This window comes from Equus caballus, chromosome 27, assembly GCF_041296265.1.
Source record: "Equus caballus isolate H_3958 breed thoroughbred chromosome 27, TB-T2T, whole genome shotgun sequence".
NCBI lineage: Eukaryota > Metazoa > Chordata > Mammalia > Perissodactyla > Equidae > Equus > Equus caballus.
This window is the reverse complement of record NC_091710.1, coordinates 54,411,585-54,427,847: the sequence shown is the minus strand read 5'-3', so window position 1 is coordinate 54,427,847 and position 16,263 is coordinate 54,411,585. Positions and strand designations below refer to the sequence as shown.

The 16,263-nt window shown below is 40.5% G+C and overlaps 1 protein-coding gene across 2 annotated transcripts in view; it reads right to left on the bottom strand.

Moving 5' to 3' along the window:
• CSMD1 (CUB and Sushi multiple domains 1) overlaps window positions 1-16,263 on the bottom strand; it is a 1,833,881-nt gene that overhangs the window by 694,609 nt on the left and 1,123,009 nt on the right. For both annotated transcript variants that reach the window (XM_023630572.2, XM_023630573.2), the window contains exon 6: window positions 7,278-7,390. In XM_023630572.2, coding sequence (XP_023486340.1) covers window positions 7,278-7,390 — 113 coding nt within the window. The remainder of the gene's footprint in view (window positions 1-7,277; window positions 7,391-16,263) is intronic.

The window sequence follows — 16,263 nt, the reverse complement described above, 5'->3', positions numbered from 1 at the left end:
GGGCACACCACTAGTATCGGTTGAATGCGCTATTTAACACAATCTGCCTGACGTGTTCTCACGAGGAAGCTGGGTGACAATCAGACCACTACTTACTTACTGAGCCTGGGAATTCATGCCATCAAACTTCGTATCACTCTCTTGTGCAGCATCCGGTTCACTGGACTCTGAAGAGGACATACTGCCATTGATTGCCATTAGGTTCCCCATTCTTCAAGTTTCTACCACTATCACCACGAAACACACACATGCACACACTTCTGAAGGACACATTCTCTTTCAAATATATTAATTCATTAAATTTGATTGTGCCTAAGTCTAAGACTGAAGGGCCTTTGACCTCTTTAGGGCAAATGTATATACCTTAGCAATATTTTTTCCTCTTCTTTAACTATGACTGCTTGGGGACAATTATTGTTCCTGTGTTCAGTGTCTCAGAACGTTCCACAACACAGCCCTTCCTTCTAGGACATCCCTAGGTGCTATCTGTGAGCTAACAAAGAGGAAAACCCAGGAGCATTTGCAATAAAACTCCGTGCATTGCTGTCTGTTTCCTCTCTTCTCAAACACTCCGGTGATCCTCACTGTTTACCCATGATTGTGGTCAAGTTTTTAAGGATAGCATAAAATCCTCCCAAGATCAGCCCATCTCTTCCCGGCTTTATTTCTCATCACTTTCTCTGTCTCCCTCACAATATTGAACTATCTGTTGTATTCGCAGCAGCCTGAACACACCTTTGTGTGTCCTGCTGCCCCAGCTCTGCTCATGCCTTTCTTTACCCAGAACCTCCCCTCCTTCCTTCCTGGCCACCGGAACACACACCAAGCATTCTCTCCTCTAGGAAACCTTATCCAGGGGTGCTTCTGCTCCATTTCAAGTCGGTTGAGGTGCATCTTTGTAATTCTATGGGATTTTGTGCATAACTTCAGCCACACTGTATCAAAATTGTCAGTTGACATGTCTTCCTGTCTTCTTCACTGGACTCCAGGGGCAGGAACATGACTTGTCATTTTTGGCCCCGTGCTTCCTGGTACAGTGCTATCCACATTGCAGATATGTAACAAGGGAACTCAATGGAATTTAATTCAAATGACTTGAGCTGGCGTCCAGTGAATGTCCATTGTACTTGGACCAGTGAAATAGGGTAAATGAAGAGGAGTGGAGGGGGCATAAGAGACGAAGCAAGTGAGAAATAAAAACTACTCCGAGAATTTCCAGGAAGTTAATAAAAGCAAAAAAGTCCTGCAAAGCACTCTGGATTTCTCACAATGACTCTGTGAGACAGAGAGCAGGGAAGCACAGATATTTTTCTGCTATGGAGATTATAGACCTGAGTTGATGAGATGCATGGGAACCTGTTCTGGGCTCTGTGCCGGACGCTTCACAAGTATTATCTCTTTAATCTGCACTTCCATCCACAGGTGATCACTGTTCCCATTCCTGGATTATACAGCAGCAAACTGAGGCTTCCATATAGTAGGGCTGGGACTTAACTCCAGGGCCATGTGTCTCCAGTTCTCCATTCCTTGCTGGACTTGGACTGAGGTATTTGACCTCCTATCCCCGTTCCCTCTCACACCACACAGTGAAAGCTCCCACAATGGAAGGAAAGGTGGCAGGATTAACACCGTGGACAGCGTGTCTGTGTGGTGGGTTCCTCAGTTCTAAGTGTGTCTGTGCCACGTGACATGGGCAAGGGCAGCCTTCATACCTGTTAGCTGAGGCCTGCCTGGAGCTATGCTGTAAACCATTTCCCTTGTTCCTTTTTTTCATTTTCTTCCTCTTTAGAATTGTATATACATCTCTTTAACTTCTTTTCATCTCCATCCTGTTGTCCTTTGGTCATACATATGTGTATATATGTATATATATTCATTCTCTCATGAATATATTTATTCATTCTATTGTTTAATACTTCATGTTATAAATTCATTATTTCTGCCAACCCCTTGCCATCAGTGTTACCACACCTGTCCCTCCAGTGGCCTGCCAGGTTTCTGCTTGGAATAAAGCACTATGAGAAAATAGATAAAGTCATCGCTAACTTATAGCTGCTTTAAAGTGTCGCTGTTTTTCATTGGGATTTCCATTTTACAAAAATAATCACTGCTCCTCAGAGAAAGATGTTTGGATTGGAAATAGTGGAAGCAGGAGAGCAAGTTAGTGGAGAAAATTGAGTTGCTAAGGATGACATTGAAGAGAGAGGGCAGAGATATGCTTAGGCCCTGGCTCCGCTGTTTACGGGCTGTGTGATGTGGGCTACGCCACCTGCCATCTCCCTGTCGTTGTGTGTGGGATGAGCTGCTCCCAATGCTGACATTCAGGAGCACCATGACGTTGAGTGGGGGGTCTCTAGGCATTTTTGTCTGGTCCTGTTTGTAAGAAAACTTTAAAGAACGTGTCACTTTTGGGGAAGAGGATTGTTCTGACCACTTTTCTAAAAACGTCTTTTAAAATGGAAATGTATACACACATAGATCAAAGTACTGTTTTTTAGTAATGAACACCCATGTAAATAACTAGTTTTGCAGATCCCTGAATTTCATATAAATGGACCACACAGTGGGCATGCTTTTGTGTCTGGCTCCTCTCTGACTCAATATTATGTGTATGATATTCCCTCATGTTGTTGTAGGTAGAGGTCATTATGTTTTTCTCAATTTTGTTTAGTATTCCATTGTAGGAACGTACATAGTTTCTTAATTTATTCTACTGTCAATTGACACTTAGGTTATTTCCAATATTTGACAACTGCAAATAAAGCTTCTATAGACATTCTCTATAGACGTCTTTCCTTGCACACATGTACTTATTTCTGTTGGGTGCTCACCTTCAGTGGAATTGCTGGGTTCTAGAAAATGTTTAGGTTCAGGTTTACAATAAAGCAGTTTTCCAAAGAGGTTTCACCCGTTCAGATTTCTACCAACAGTGGAAGAAAATAGTCTGCCCATTTTCGAGAGTTTTCTTATACCTCTCAAAATTTGGAATATCAAAGGGTGTGTTTTGGTTAATTTGGGTTAGGAAGATGCTGAGCATGAGGAAGGATTATCATGCGTGAGGAATGCTCTCACACTTCGGAGCAGCTTACAAAGCACTGGCCACACTTCCTTTTCATTTTATTACCTATCCACAATGATGTGGTGAGGCAGCCACTCTTACTCTTATTTTACAGAGTAAGACAGAAAAACGTGTCAAGCAGAAAGGGTATTGGCTAATGATAAGTACTTAATGAAACAGTCGAGGCCCAGAGTCAGCAGCTTGGGACACACAGATGGGCATCTTTCTCGAATTATTAAAAGTACCAGAGTTGGCACTTCACAAGAATCTTTTGCTCTGAGAGAAGTTACAGTATATGTTTAGGAAAGAGGTTACGTGTTTCTGATTTGAGCGAATTTATATTTATTAAAAGTTGATTTTCCTTTTAGAGGTTTAGAGGTTTTAAGAATTACTTAGAAGTTATAAGATTAGATTTTGCTAATTTATTTGTGTTGAAAGAAAATTTTACTGGTCCCTGCCTATCTGAAAAGTCCCCTTAGCAGAAGAGTAGATGGTGTCCACTGCCATAGAAATGAGCAAAGGCGCCACCTACAGGGTTTCTCACTAGTTCCGCAGATCAATGGTGGGAGAAGCCTGGGGAAAAGTATGAGCAGCCATTTCCTTCGTTTCTTCAACATACATTGTTTGAGCACCTTCTACGTTCTCGATTATGGCCCTTATAATTCTGCAGTTACTCTTCTAAAGGGGGAGGTAGACAGCTGCATCGGCACAAGGATCCAGGTCTATTAGCTGTCAGGTAGAGGTAATCACTATTGCTATTACTATCATCTGGAGGTCTTTTACCTCTTAAGTAAAGCTTTTGCAGTTGAATCTCAGACTGCAGAAATGTCAGCATTGGAGAAAGGGGAATGCATAAGTTTTACCCAAATTTAAATTTGAAAAGATGAAGATTTCATCCAAAATGCATTTTTAACAACATGAGAGTCTTCTTCTTATATAAAGTTCTTCATTTTAAATAAAAAGGAAAATCAGAAATTATATAGAACTATTCCTAAAAACAAAGCTAATTATTTGTGTAAACACAAGACTGAAATCCATGGTCAGGTTTTCCCTTGATTTATGGGAAGGGTTGTTCTCTATATAAACTGGAACTTTATTACAAACACTCAAAATGATTTATCAGTGACAGAAATCAATGGGAATTTCACTTTGTGGTAGTTGTATTTTTATAAATAGCAAGGTAAACATATGTAAAACTGGAGCTCAACATGTATATGGCTACTTAGTAGGGAAGAGACATTCATGGTTCAAGACTAATAAGTCTTAAAAAATTCACCTTGTAGACATCGAAAATGTCTAGATGATGGATTGCAGTAACAAGGCACTTATTTAATTATAATTAATGATGGAGGCAGCATGTAAAGAATGGGCTCTATTTTCAGCTGATTTAAAGGAATAATGTCTCTGACGTGAATCTATCATTCTGCGGGAGCCCAGTATACACACAAGATGCTGCAAATATATCAAGTGGCTTTAATCGCAGTTGCCACTTCTTTTGTTCACAATGTTGTTGTAACCGTGAATGCATTTTAGATGCAGCAACCACAGAGCAGTTTTACTTGTCAATCAACCTTACTTTTGGCCTAACTTGATTGCAAGATTGAAGAGATAAATGTCGAAGAAGAGAGTGTAAGACTCAGAGAATAAAGAATGTAGAGAAGAAAGTTAAAAACATAAAGAGAAGAAAGACTATTTTATGGTGATAGTTGTTTATTTGACCAAGAAAAGCACCAAGTTAAAATAAGTGTACTCTTTGTTTTTAGAAGTTATAAATTTCTATGCAGGCATCCCACTCTTGGATAGAGAAGCAGTTTCTCATGGAGAGAAACCACGAGAGGGCTGCACATAGTAATAACAGAGTCTCCTACCTCCTGGCACATTCAGGCTTCTTCTAGAATCAGCAGGAAGCATCTGTAGCTTCCACTCATTGATGACAGATCTGCCCTCTGGATCCAGAAAAATAAATGTAATGCCTTCCTGCCTGGCATTTACTAAATGTCCTCAGGTCCTCTTTTGAATGTTTCTGTCATCATCCTGGATGATCTCCTTTTGGTCAGTTTCATTCTCAAAAGGTGACATCCAGGACTGAACACAACCTTCCACATACAGTCTGCTTAGATGTGTTTTGGGCATGATGCCTCCTGTGAAATAAGGCCTATGTCCTGATGAAAACAAAAGGCAGCCCCTCGCACCATTTCATCTTGGAGATGAACTTCAAAGTCAGTCTGAAGAATTTCTCAATATATTACCGTTAAGCTGAGTTTAACCCTCCTTATATTTTTGCAGCTTTTTATCTCTTTGGGTATATGTGAAAATTTTTCTACTCATCGATTTTCATTATATACAGACTTTTAAAATAAGTGGATAATATGTCTAAGCTATTGCAATTTTCTGCCAAGCAGTATGTTTCTGATATTTATCAATTTGGAGTATCTTCAAATTTGATATTCTATTTTTTACCTTTCTTCCAATCACTGATACAGATGCCAAATACACTGATCAGTTTGAGGGATGACACCTAAACATTATTCTGTAGCTCACTGCCAATCAATTAATCCGAGCCCCTGGCGAAGATCAATCAACCGTTTAGAAACAACTCTGTAGATCCACCTGCCTAATTCTATGATCAGTCAATTGGTTTTCTAAATATTGATTTATGACTGTGTTAAATCAGTGATAGATCTAGCCACTGATGCAGGTCACTCCAGAGAAACCTCAGAATCATTTCCAAGGAGACTGCATGCAGTATTTCTCACTCCCACCCACCATGTCCCCACGTGGCCCCACCCCCACCAACATCTCCTTCTCACACTTGTTCTGTTTTAATCACAGTTAGACTATATGACCTTAAAGATAAAGGCAGTTATGAAAAAGGAAAATTCGGCCTTGCCTGGGTCCCAGGATAAGTGAAAATAAACTGGCACGGCTCCTGTAAAACTTCATTCGGAGCAGTGTATGTGCAATCAAAGGGGATGAAGGCAAGAACTTCCTGGCAGCATCAGAAGAAACTGTGAGATGGACAACACTCCTGATGATGGATAGCACACATTTTGGTGAAACAAAATTGCCTCTGGATTCTAAGTCAGGCATCTACTCTGAGGGTCACGTGGCCTAGGGGCCAGGTGACACATAAAACCTGCTCACCACCATGTGCCTCCTCAGCACCATCTGTACTGAATTCCTTGCAAATTACTCTGGTTTTTCCATGTCTTGTCCAAAAGGACACAATGGAAGCACTGTGGGTTTTAAAACGTATTTTAGATGGGAGACATTCAGACGATTTGTTGGAAAGTTACTACAATGTCCCTCAGGGGCAGTATGATTTCTCCTCGTGTTCTGCCTTTCAAGGAAGTTGTTTACAAACTGTATTTGTGATCTACTAGTTTCTGGAGAATGGGGCTTGTATATAATTTCCTCATTTTCAGGTCCTGGCTGGCATGTGACAAGTGTTCAGGGAATGCTGCCTTAATTGAACTGACATTCTCACGGTCGTGATTTGAGGGAAGCTGGAGAAATTTGCTTGTGAAAGCATCTTACTTTCCGACATAGTCATGCTATTTTTATTTGCAAATGCAAGTGGAATTGTTTTTAATGGACCTCCTCATAGATTGAATCCTTTTCAAGGTATGGATAAGAATTATTGATTATTAGAAACATACAGGAAATGATCCAATATTGTCCAGGTATAAACATTAGAAATTAGATAGGAAGAGAAAGTTTCAAAATCAACTTTAAATACTACTGACGAGACTCCATTTTACTCAGCTATGAACAATCCAACATTTTTGTTTGAAGGCTCACTTATGTGTAAATCACCATATCAGGTAATTGGACTTATGCAGTGTGAATATATTTTGAGACTAAAGTGATTCTTAGTAAATGGTTAAAGAATAGAACCAGATCAGTGTGGATATTTACCAACTAGGTGCATAGTAATTAAAATTAATGCTAATATGTATTTACTGATTATAACTTAGAAATAATTACAGAAAAATAAGAAAATATGTTGCATCCTGTCACAGTAATAAAGATTTACTAATAAGTTGCTAGTTGTCATCTATAGAATTTCCAATGTTAACTGTTCCTATAAGAGATAGAAGGTATTTTCAAGCTTATATCTCCTGTTCCATCTTTAGCAAAAGAATCCTAAAATTTCCAGGTTGGAAAGGACCAGAATGTCTTCTGCTATTTTTTGTCTTGTAAGATGGAGCATTCTTACCTTGAAACTGAGCATTGAATCCTTTGCGTCGATGGTTGCTATCAGATGTGAAATGGAGTCGTAACCAGTTCTTGCTGCTGATGACTGGGGAAGGAAGGTTCATGCCCGTCAGCCTGGAAGAGAAGAGGAAGAGAAGATCTCCCTTGTAAACCAACAGAGCGAATGTCCTCTACCAAACCTGCTTCTAAAATGGACTCCCAACAGTCTTTATTTTGAGATGCTTAAAACAGAGGTCATTTATTAGCCACTTTTACACCTTAAAATGATTCAGGTAATATATGAAATTGCTCTACTATCTTTGATGGACTGAAGGCTTTCACAGATGCTGGACATTTTGATTCTTCTTTATTAATGATGGGTGAGTGAGAAGATATTCTTGGATCTCACATTTCTTTTCCTCAGGATCTCAATCACAATGAATTATAAAAGAAAAAGAAATAGACAATGATAAAATTCTGCCTTTCACTATTTGAAAACTCAGCAATTCTGTTTCACCTGGAACAGCCTCAGATAAACTGATTTCATGCTTGATACCATGCCGTGTTTCCAGTGTCCCATCTCCAGAACTCACAACACAGGCCTTTCCTACTGAGGGGAGGAAGAGGAATCTTAATGAGATGGGTGACAAGAACTGTCGAAAAGATGCAAAATGGAATAGACCCATGTTTGGTAAAGTAGTGCATTGAACACAATTAAATCTTTCAAAAATAAGACATGATCAATATCTGGTTAAGCTAAAATATCCAGTCCGCTTTACAATGTGTAGTTTAGCTCTCAGAAAAAAAGCGAGCAATCTACTTGCTGCTATTGAAAGCTTCGTATCATTACTAAGGAGAAAATGCCTTCCAATGCCCGTTATGGGTACAGCAATGCACTCAATTTGGGCCACTGGAATGAGTATCACTGAACTGGGATGCCTCAGACATCCGACCACGCGTCGGCTCCACTTGTGCTGGCTGAGGCACTGGATAGTTGAGTTATCTTTTCTGAATCTCAGTTTTCCAGTCGGTAAACTCGACTTCAAAACACTGACATTGAGAGGTTGAATGTGATCATACAGATGCATGTGTAATCTTCCTCCCGCACATTAATGTTATTCACATGTGGCTAGGCAGTGTATAATTATTTTGCATGTCAGCTGACAAGTCTATTTGCAAAATGATGCTTGTTAGTGTAGATGATCTATAACGGCCTAACCATTGGCTTGTAGCTGAAGCCTGTGGTGCCTTCTGTGGGCTGGCCTGTGAGCACTGTAGCTGCTCCATCCAGCTAGAAACCTTATCCTATGCATGGGATTTGCCAGGTACGGGTTCCTGTGTAGAGCGTTTCCCTACTTACTCTATTACCTGGAGGAAAAGCAGCATCAAATGAAATATGTCGTCAAGCTTTCCGATGTCAGGGTATTCAATTTCAACTCTCAGGTTTAAAAATGTGCAGTATCCGTTTAGAGTTAAAAGCCAAACCTTGACTGTAACCAATTGCAACAGTGTTTATGTCACTGTTTGAAATAATCTTCTGTAAGAGGAAATACACCACTCAGATCTGCCTATTTGCTTGGATTTATGTCGTACTGACTGGTGAAGTCGGATATGGCTGGTTCCGAGGAACATTTCATCATCCCAATATTTTGTTTGAAGGTTCCCCTCCCCTCGATTTTTTTCCTGGTGAGATTATTACAAATTCCATTTGCAAGAGGTCACATTCCTCTTTGACTAATACAGACAGTGGCCAAGAGAGAAGCAAATTCTTTATTTGGAAACCTATGGTCTCTCCAGCTTACCTACACTTTACTCACTGAAATTTTTATAACTGAAATCTATGTTTATTTTATTATTGCTTTAAAAATATGTTTTTTTCTTAATTAGATTCTCTTGGAGTGGTTGTAATCTCAAAATCTAGGTGGAATTGCTTTTTAGTTGCATATCAACATTATCAATATGCGTAAATAATACCTACCCACAAAAATGATAGCTTTTCTTTAGTCAATGAGCTTCATCTGTAAAGGGCTAGACAGAAATATTTTAGGGTATATGAGTCACACGCTCTCTGTTGCAACTGTTCAAGTCTGCCCTTGCATTACAAATACATTCACAGAATGGGGGTGGTGTGTTCCAATCACACTTTACTTATAGACACTGAAGTTTGTATGTCATATCACTTTTCTCTGTAACAAAATATTATTTTCTTTTTGATTTTTTTCCAACCACTTAACAACGTAAAAGCCATTCTTAGCTGCTGGGCCAAATGTGGCCTGTAGGCCCTAGTTCGCTGACCTCTGCTTTAGTATATATGGGACAATTTGTAAAAGTACTGAGCAGGAAGATAATTAGATGATGTATATAAAACTAGTGTAACTAAAGTTTCAAAAAGTATGTAACTCTTGTACAGATTCCTTTTATAAGGAGTCAAAGGTGAGGCCTTAGTTATAATTATATAATTCATTTTCCAGGGTTAGAGTCAAGCCATGCAAATGAGTCACACTCCAGAGTGGACCAATGTGCATGGACTTCTTGACCTGGCTGTGTGAATTAAACAAATATCCACATCCTCTTTTTTGGGGAGTACCAGGAGGAGGCAGTTGTTCTATATAAAGACTATGCTTAGAATTTTGAGTTTTCCTGTCACCTTCCGCAGGCCTGGGGCTAAGCTTAGAACTGTCATATAATGAAAAGATTATGTTATAAAGTCAATTAGTCCTTCATTACAAACTAATTTAAAGAAAGCTGACTAATATGCAAGTCAATGGATTGTATTGTAGATTTACTAAGAACTTGGATGATTCAGATATGATTTACAGGGAAAGAACTCAACTGAATACCTTTGTGGTAAGCAGACTAAAGGCTCCCAAATGTGTCTGCATCCTAATCCCCCAGAACCTGTGACTGTGTCAGCTTATATGGCTAAAGGGGACTTTGAAGATGTGATGAAGTTACAGACCTTGAGATGGGGAGATACTCCTGCATTATAGGGTGGCCCAATGTAATCAAAAAGATGCTCAAAGTAGAAAAGGGAGGCAGAAGAGAGAGTCAGAGGGAGATGTCACTGTGAAATAGGGTCAGAGTGATTCATGTGAGAACTCCACCCGTGGTTTGCTGACCTTGAACATGCAGTAAGGGGCCACGCACAAGCCAAGGAATGCGGGTGGCCTCTAGAAGCTGGAAGAGACAAAGAAAAGCATTCATCTCTAAGCCTCCAGAAGGGAAGATAGCCCTGCTGGCACGTTGATTCTACTCCAGCAAAATCTGTGTGAGATTTATAACCATTAGAGCCATACGATAATAAATACATGTTGGTTTAAGCCATCAGGTTTGGGTTAATTTGTTACGGCAGCAATGGAAAACGAATACAACCTTTTAATTTGTTGACCCTACCTTCTATTCTAAAACAGTCCTGAGAGAGAGGACACGTGGAAGAACATGTCATCACTCTGGTCCTATGAATAATCTTAGAGAAGCAGTTCAGTTTAAGCCCTGCCTATAATTATCAATGACTGAACTATCATTGTGGGAGTGACGTCTCCTAGGAGCCCTCTACACTTCTTAGCTATAGTTCTTTTAAGTTTGCAGGATTTTGTTTTCTAATAAATAAGTAGTTTTGGAAGTGAGAGGTAAATTATGGAGCAATTGTGGGGAATAGGTATGAAGAGTGCGCATAAGATACAAAGTAGAAACATTTTAAAGAGAAAAGAAGAAATAATGGCAGGTGTCAACAAATGTCTTTGTCTGTTAGCTTACAATATACTCACCATTTTTTATCCTAAACATATAGAAATGAAGGACAATTACCTGATGAAATCAAGTGAAACAAAGATCTCTGGCTTTAAAAAATAAAGGATGATGGTGAGAAAAAGGAACCCCTCAATGTCACTGGCAGAGAGAGGGTCTTTCTGAGGGGATGTTAGCCTCATTTCCTTTCCGGAGCATCTCAAACTCATAAAGCTGGACAGGGAGAATGCTGAGCAGGCCCTGTAGAGGTGGCTAAAGGAATTGGTAGTTCTCCCTTTTTTTTCCTTTGTCAAGAACGCCAAATAAGCAATTTAATCCATTGGCAAATTCATTTCTTTCCAAGGATTCAACAAGGTTTTGCCTCTGCCAACAGTGAAAATAACTGTAGCACTCATGGGATACGTAAAGTTAGGATGGCTTTCTTTGAGCCGAAACAGAATAGGCCAGTCTGTTCCACTGTCTCCAAATAGTTTTAACATAAATTTTAGGATTCTATTTATAACACATTATAACTTCTTTTTTCACCTAAACTCCCTCAGCCTCCCTTTTCTCATATGTAATATAAGGGGGCTGAGCACATTGTTCTCCTCAAACATTATAGCCCCGTGTCTCTGACTCATTCATTTTACTTATGTAACTTGAAAATAGAGAGTCAACTTGTCAAGATAATTTTCTAAAATGCACTTGGAAATGCTAAAGTCTTTTAAGAGAGCTCCGTTTGAGTACTTCTCTGACGTTAAGCCAGATTACTTATGTCTTTAGAAAATCATCATATAAATTGTGGGGGGTCTCTTGGTAGTTAAACCTCTTTAACGATGATGACTAAGAAGCCGGAAAGCATTAATACCATCCACGCTGACTGTAAATTACTTGGCCCCCCCAAGGAGACTAAAGAATTTACTAAACCTATTACTTCGAAGAGACCGACTGCTTGTCAACTGGGCAAGAAAGCCGTCTAGAAGTTGTGTTAGTTTTTCCTGTGCTCCTGTGGACATGTAATCAACATGATTAACAGAGTGGTGTTTCATTTATCTCTGTTTTGTCAAAATTAAATAGAATAATCTGATCAAACAAACGGCTCCTGAAATGTCATATTTCTAACTGAGTGTTATTCTCATTAATAATGACATCAACTGTCTAATAAACATTTATTGAGTTTATACTGCCATTCCAAATCTTATTTTGGACATTGAACAAAGTAACAATGGAAATAAAAGGTAGTTCTCACCTTGGGAGAACATGAAAAGAAGAGCCATATAAGTGTGCATATGTGTACATATACACAGATCTACATATATGTACAGATAGACATACAATAGCTACACATTTATATACAAATATTTCTAGAAATTTAATCCTAAAGTCCTATATACATATATATATTATATATATATATATATATATATATATATATATATATACCCTCTGGGAAAAACAACAGAAAAGCTAAAAAAACACCCATAGACTACTTAAAAGCATACCACAGAAGACTTGTCTGTTAGAAAGTTCTGGCTTTCATCAAAATTGATACTTTCTAGGAGACTTTTCTTTCACTTGTCACAGCATTCATGATTAGCTCTCTCTAGGCCCTCTCTCTGCTGGATATGAACTTTCCTCTCTCTGGCTCTTTCTTTCCTTGAGGCACTTAGGAAAGTTCTATCGTTAGTAGGCACCAGTAGCTACATCTGTCCCTTGTGTAATTTCAGCCACTCTTACGACTTCAGCTGTCACCTGTACCCTCAGACAGTCTGTGTTTCTTGCAGAAATAATTTCTATTCTCTGGAGTCCTGCATCTTCCCCCGACTGTGGCATGCTCATCTAACACCCTCGCCTTGCTTTCTTCACTCAGATGTGCTTGGCTTCCTTCAGCCCCCACTGAAAGCCTCATGCTCCTTCCTTGCTCAGGGTCTTTACACAGGCTTGCTCTCTGGCTTGGGGTCCAGCTCACCCATCTTCCCCATCACCCACTTCCTCTTCCCTTGCCTAGTGATTCCTGGCCATCCTTTAGACACCAGGTGATGTGTCACATTCTCAGGGAAGCCTGACCTGACCATGAAGATGAGATTGTTCCTCCCTGGTTGTGTCCTCTCCAACACCTTGGACTTATCCTTCCCCAATGGAACTGTGAGCCCATTCAGGATACAGCAGGCACCTTATTAATTTCCCTTACCTTTGCAGTAGTTTGCATACACCAGTCTCAATAAATCCATAATAAATGGGCTATATGCTTGCATTTCTGCTCATGATGTAAACTGCCAAAACAGCAGCGCACTCTAAGACTATCAAAAGTTAAGATCATGAAGAGAACACCATTCCCATCATTACATGCACAACTGTTCCCATGAGGTTACAATCTGCCAGGTGTGAATGCTGAGTGGGTCAGATCTGGTATCCAGGGAGCTGAAAGTGGTGATACGGCCTCAAGTCAGTGAGAATGTCGTCGGTGTCAAGGAAGGAGCAGGGGGACAAAGATAGAACCTATTAGACATGGGGCAAAAGATCCCAATTGTCGGTGTCGCAATCCAATGTACACATCAGGATAGATGCGGAGAGGGCTGATGGCCACTCTGAGTTTATTATAACCAGCGTTTCAATATATACATAGCTTACATCTGTTAAACATACACAGGTGTTCTGGATGAAGCAATTAGCGAATGCCAAGAATTCTTAGTGATTTCTCAAGGAGCCCTCCCGTGGCCTCTGTTTTGATATTATCATGTTATTGCTGTGCTCCTATATTTTTGTCTCGGAGCAGGCAAGGTCTTTTAGGCAACGGTCCCTCCTGCTACCGATATCCATCTCGTTTCTCCATCTGTGCCCCGGGGCGGCTGCCGCCTGGCTTAGGTTGCCCCCCCACCCCCCGGAGGTCTTACCAGTCATTGGCTAACCGGCCTTCTCACCTCCGGGTCACAGTTTGTTGGCAAGCCTTTTCCAGTGATTATTAACCCTTCCTGTGTCAGGGGCGGCTACACCAATCCAGACAAGAGGGATCTGAGAGCAGGTCATGAACATGTCTAGGACTTCAGCAAATCAGGCATTAGGAATTAACCCAAAGTTCACGCAGAGAGAATCATTTGAGAGAGAATGTGACAAATCTCGTGCTCTAAAGCTTAAGGACTAAATGTCAGGGAATTGCTCGGAATGAAGCCCGGGAAACGGCTCAGACAGAAGAGTAATAGGATAAGACAGTCAAGAGACAGCTGGCTCTGACAGCATTTCTCAGCAGAAGGTCCTTTGGGCCTCTCATCCAGCGGAGCGACAGAGGAACGAGGCCAACATGGAAAGTGGCTTCGCCAGGGGTGCACTTTTTCCTCTCCTTGACTGGAGAGCTGTCACACCCCACCCAGAAATCGCTGGCATGTGCCCTTTCCATGTGGAAAGGACCTGCTTCACATGTGACACAAGGTCATATCTGGTATTAAAACTCTCAGTTGCAGAAAACTAGTCTCGATCTAAGTCAGTGACTTGGAAAACGAAAACTCCAGCATGTGTTTCTAATCCTCTGCTCCATCCAATATCCCCGTATGTTGTTGAATGACTATCTGCGATGACAGGCGTCTGAGGTTTGCCAACAGGGAACAAACGTCCTCTGCCTCCTGTATCACCTGGACTTTCAAAACAACCCACAGTTGGCGCTAGACATGGATGAGTATCAATACCACTTTTTGATTATTAAAACAAAGAATATATACAGATAGATTTCTACAATAAATACACACAGTGAACACTCTAAGACTGACAATAAAAAAAATGTGAAATGACACTGGATTTCTGGATCACTGACCACTTTCTCTTTGATATTATTTTTGGCAATATATATATTTTTAAGACATTGTAAAAAATATTTCCCCTCTTAATCTTTGGCAAAGCTTAGTCTCATCCTAGCCCATTTCAAGAGTCTGAAATGAGTCTTTTTTTTTAATCAAATTTCTTATGTTGCTTCATATAATGACACATACCTTATGCAACCAGCTGGTAAGACACTGCCACTACCTGCTACAATTACCATGGTAGTAACTGGGCCGTCCATGGTGCTATCTCAGGGGGCGCAAGGTGAAAAGATCAGCAGCTTTTGACACCTGGGATCATCAGAGATCCTGATGCCTCTGAACCTTAACCATGCCTCTCCATCACAGTCCAACTACTGCAAACCCACTCACACCTCACACAAGTCCATGCAACCTTGGGTTCCTGCCTGTGGCTGCTATTTCTCCAGCTGGTAGGATCTGTGGTCGTTGTCCTTACGTCACGCATGCCATCAGAGAAAGCAAGCTCCCCACACACATGGCTCTGCATTGAGGCCAAGGAGCGGCTAGGGCTGTCTAATGGAAGCCCACCCACTCTTCCTCCCTCATGTGCAGATCTCTGTGACCCTATAGTCATTACAAAGACAGACTTTGGAGTGAGCCTGACCTGACTGTCATGCCCTGTCCCAGCTTGGTGACTTCAGGCATTTATCCAATTCACCTGAGCCTCTGGGCCTCCTCTGTGTGAATAATTGCACACGCCACTATGAACTAGACCCTGTGGGTGGCCCCCCAAGCATCTTTTCCTACTTTCCCCATCGTAATAGCTTTCAATTTTGTACTGATACCCACTTCTATCCCTAGCCGTGACGTGATTGGAAAGTAGAGAAAGACGATTGCTCGCTGACATTATTCATATATATATATGCACATATATACACACAATTGCATACTATTATATCATACATATGATATAAGATATATACTGGAATATATTTGTATGTATGTAATATATAGGTAGGTATACATGTAAGTACATCTGTCTATGTATCATGTTAAAAAGTTTCCAAATATTTTCCATTTCACATTGATGAGAATATTACTTCATTAATTTTTCAAATGTATTGAGTAACTTCTATGTCCCAAATGCTGTGCTAAAACACACCAGGAATACAAAGTTGAATAAGCCTTTGCCTCTGACTTCATGCAGTTTACCGTCAACCTACCTGAGGGGTGTTATGGGCTGAAATGTGGCCCCCAGATTCATATGTTGAAGTTCTAAGCACAAGTATCTCAGAATGTGACTGCAGCTGGAGATAGAATCTTTAAAGAGGTAATTAAAGCAAAATGAGGTCATTAGGGTGGGCCCTAATCCAGTAGGACAGGAGTCCATATAAGAAGAGGAGACTAGGACACAGAACGCACAGGGAGAAGACCATGTGAAGACGCAGGGAATGCATGGCCATCTACAAGTCAAGGAGAGAGGCCTGGAACAGACTGTCCCCTCGCACCCTG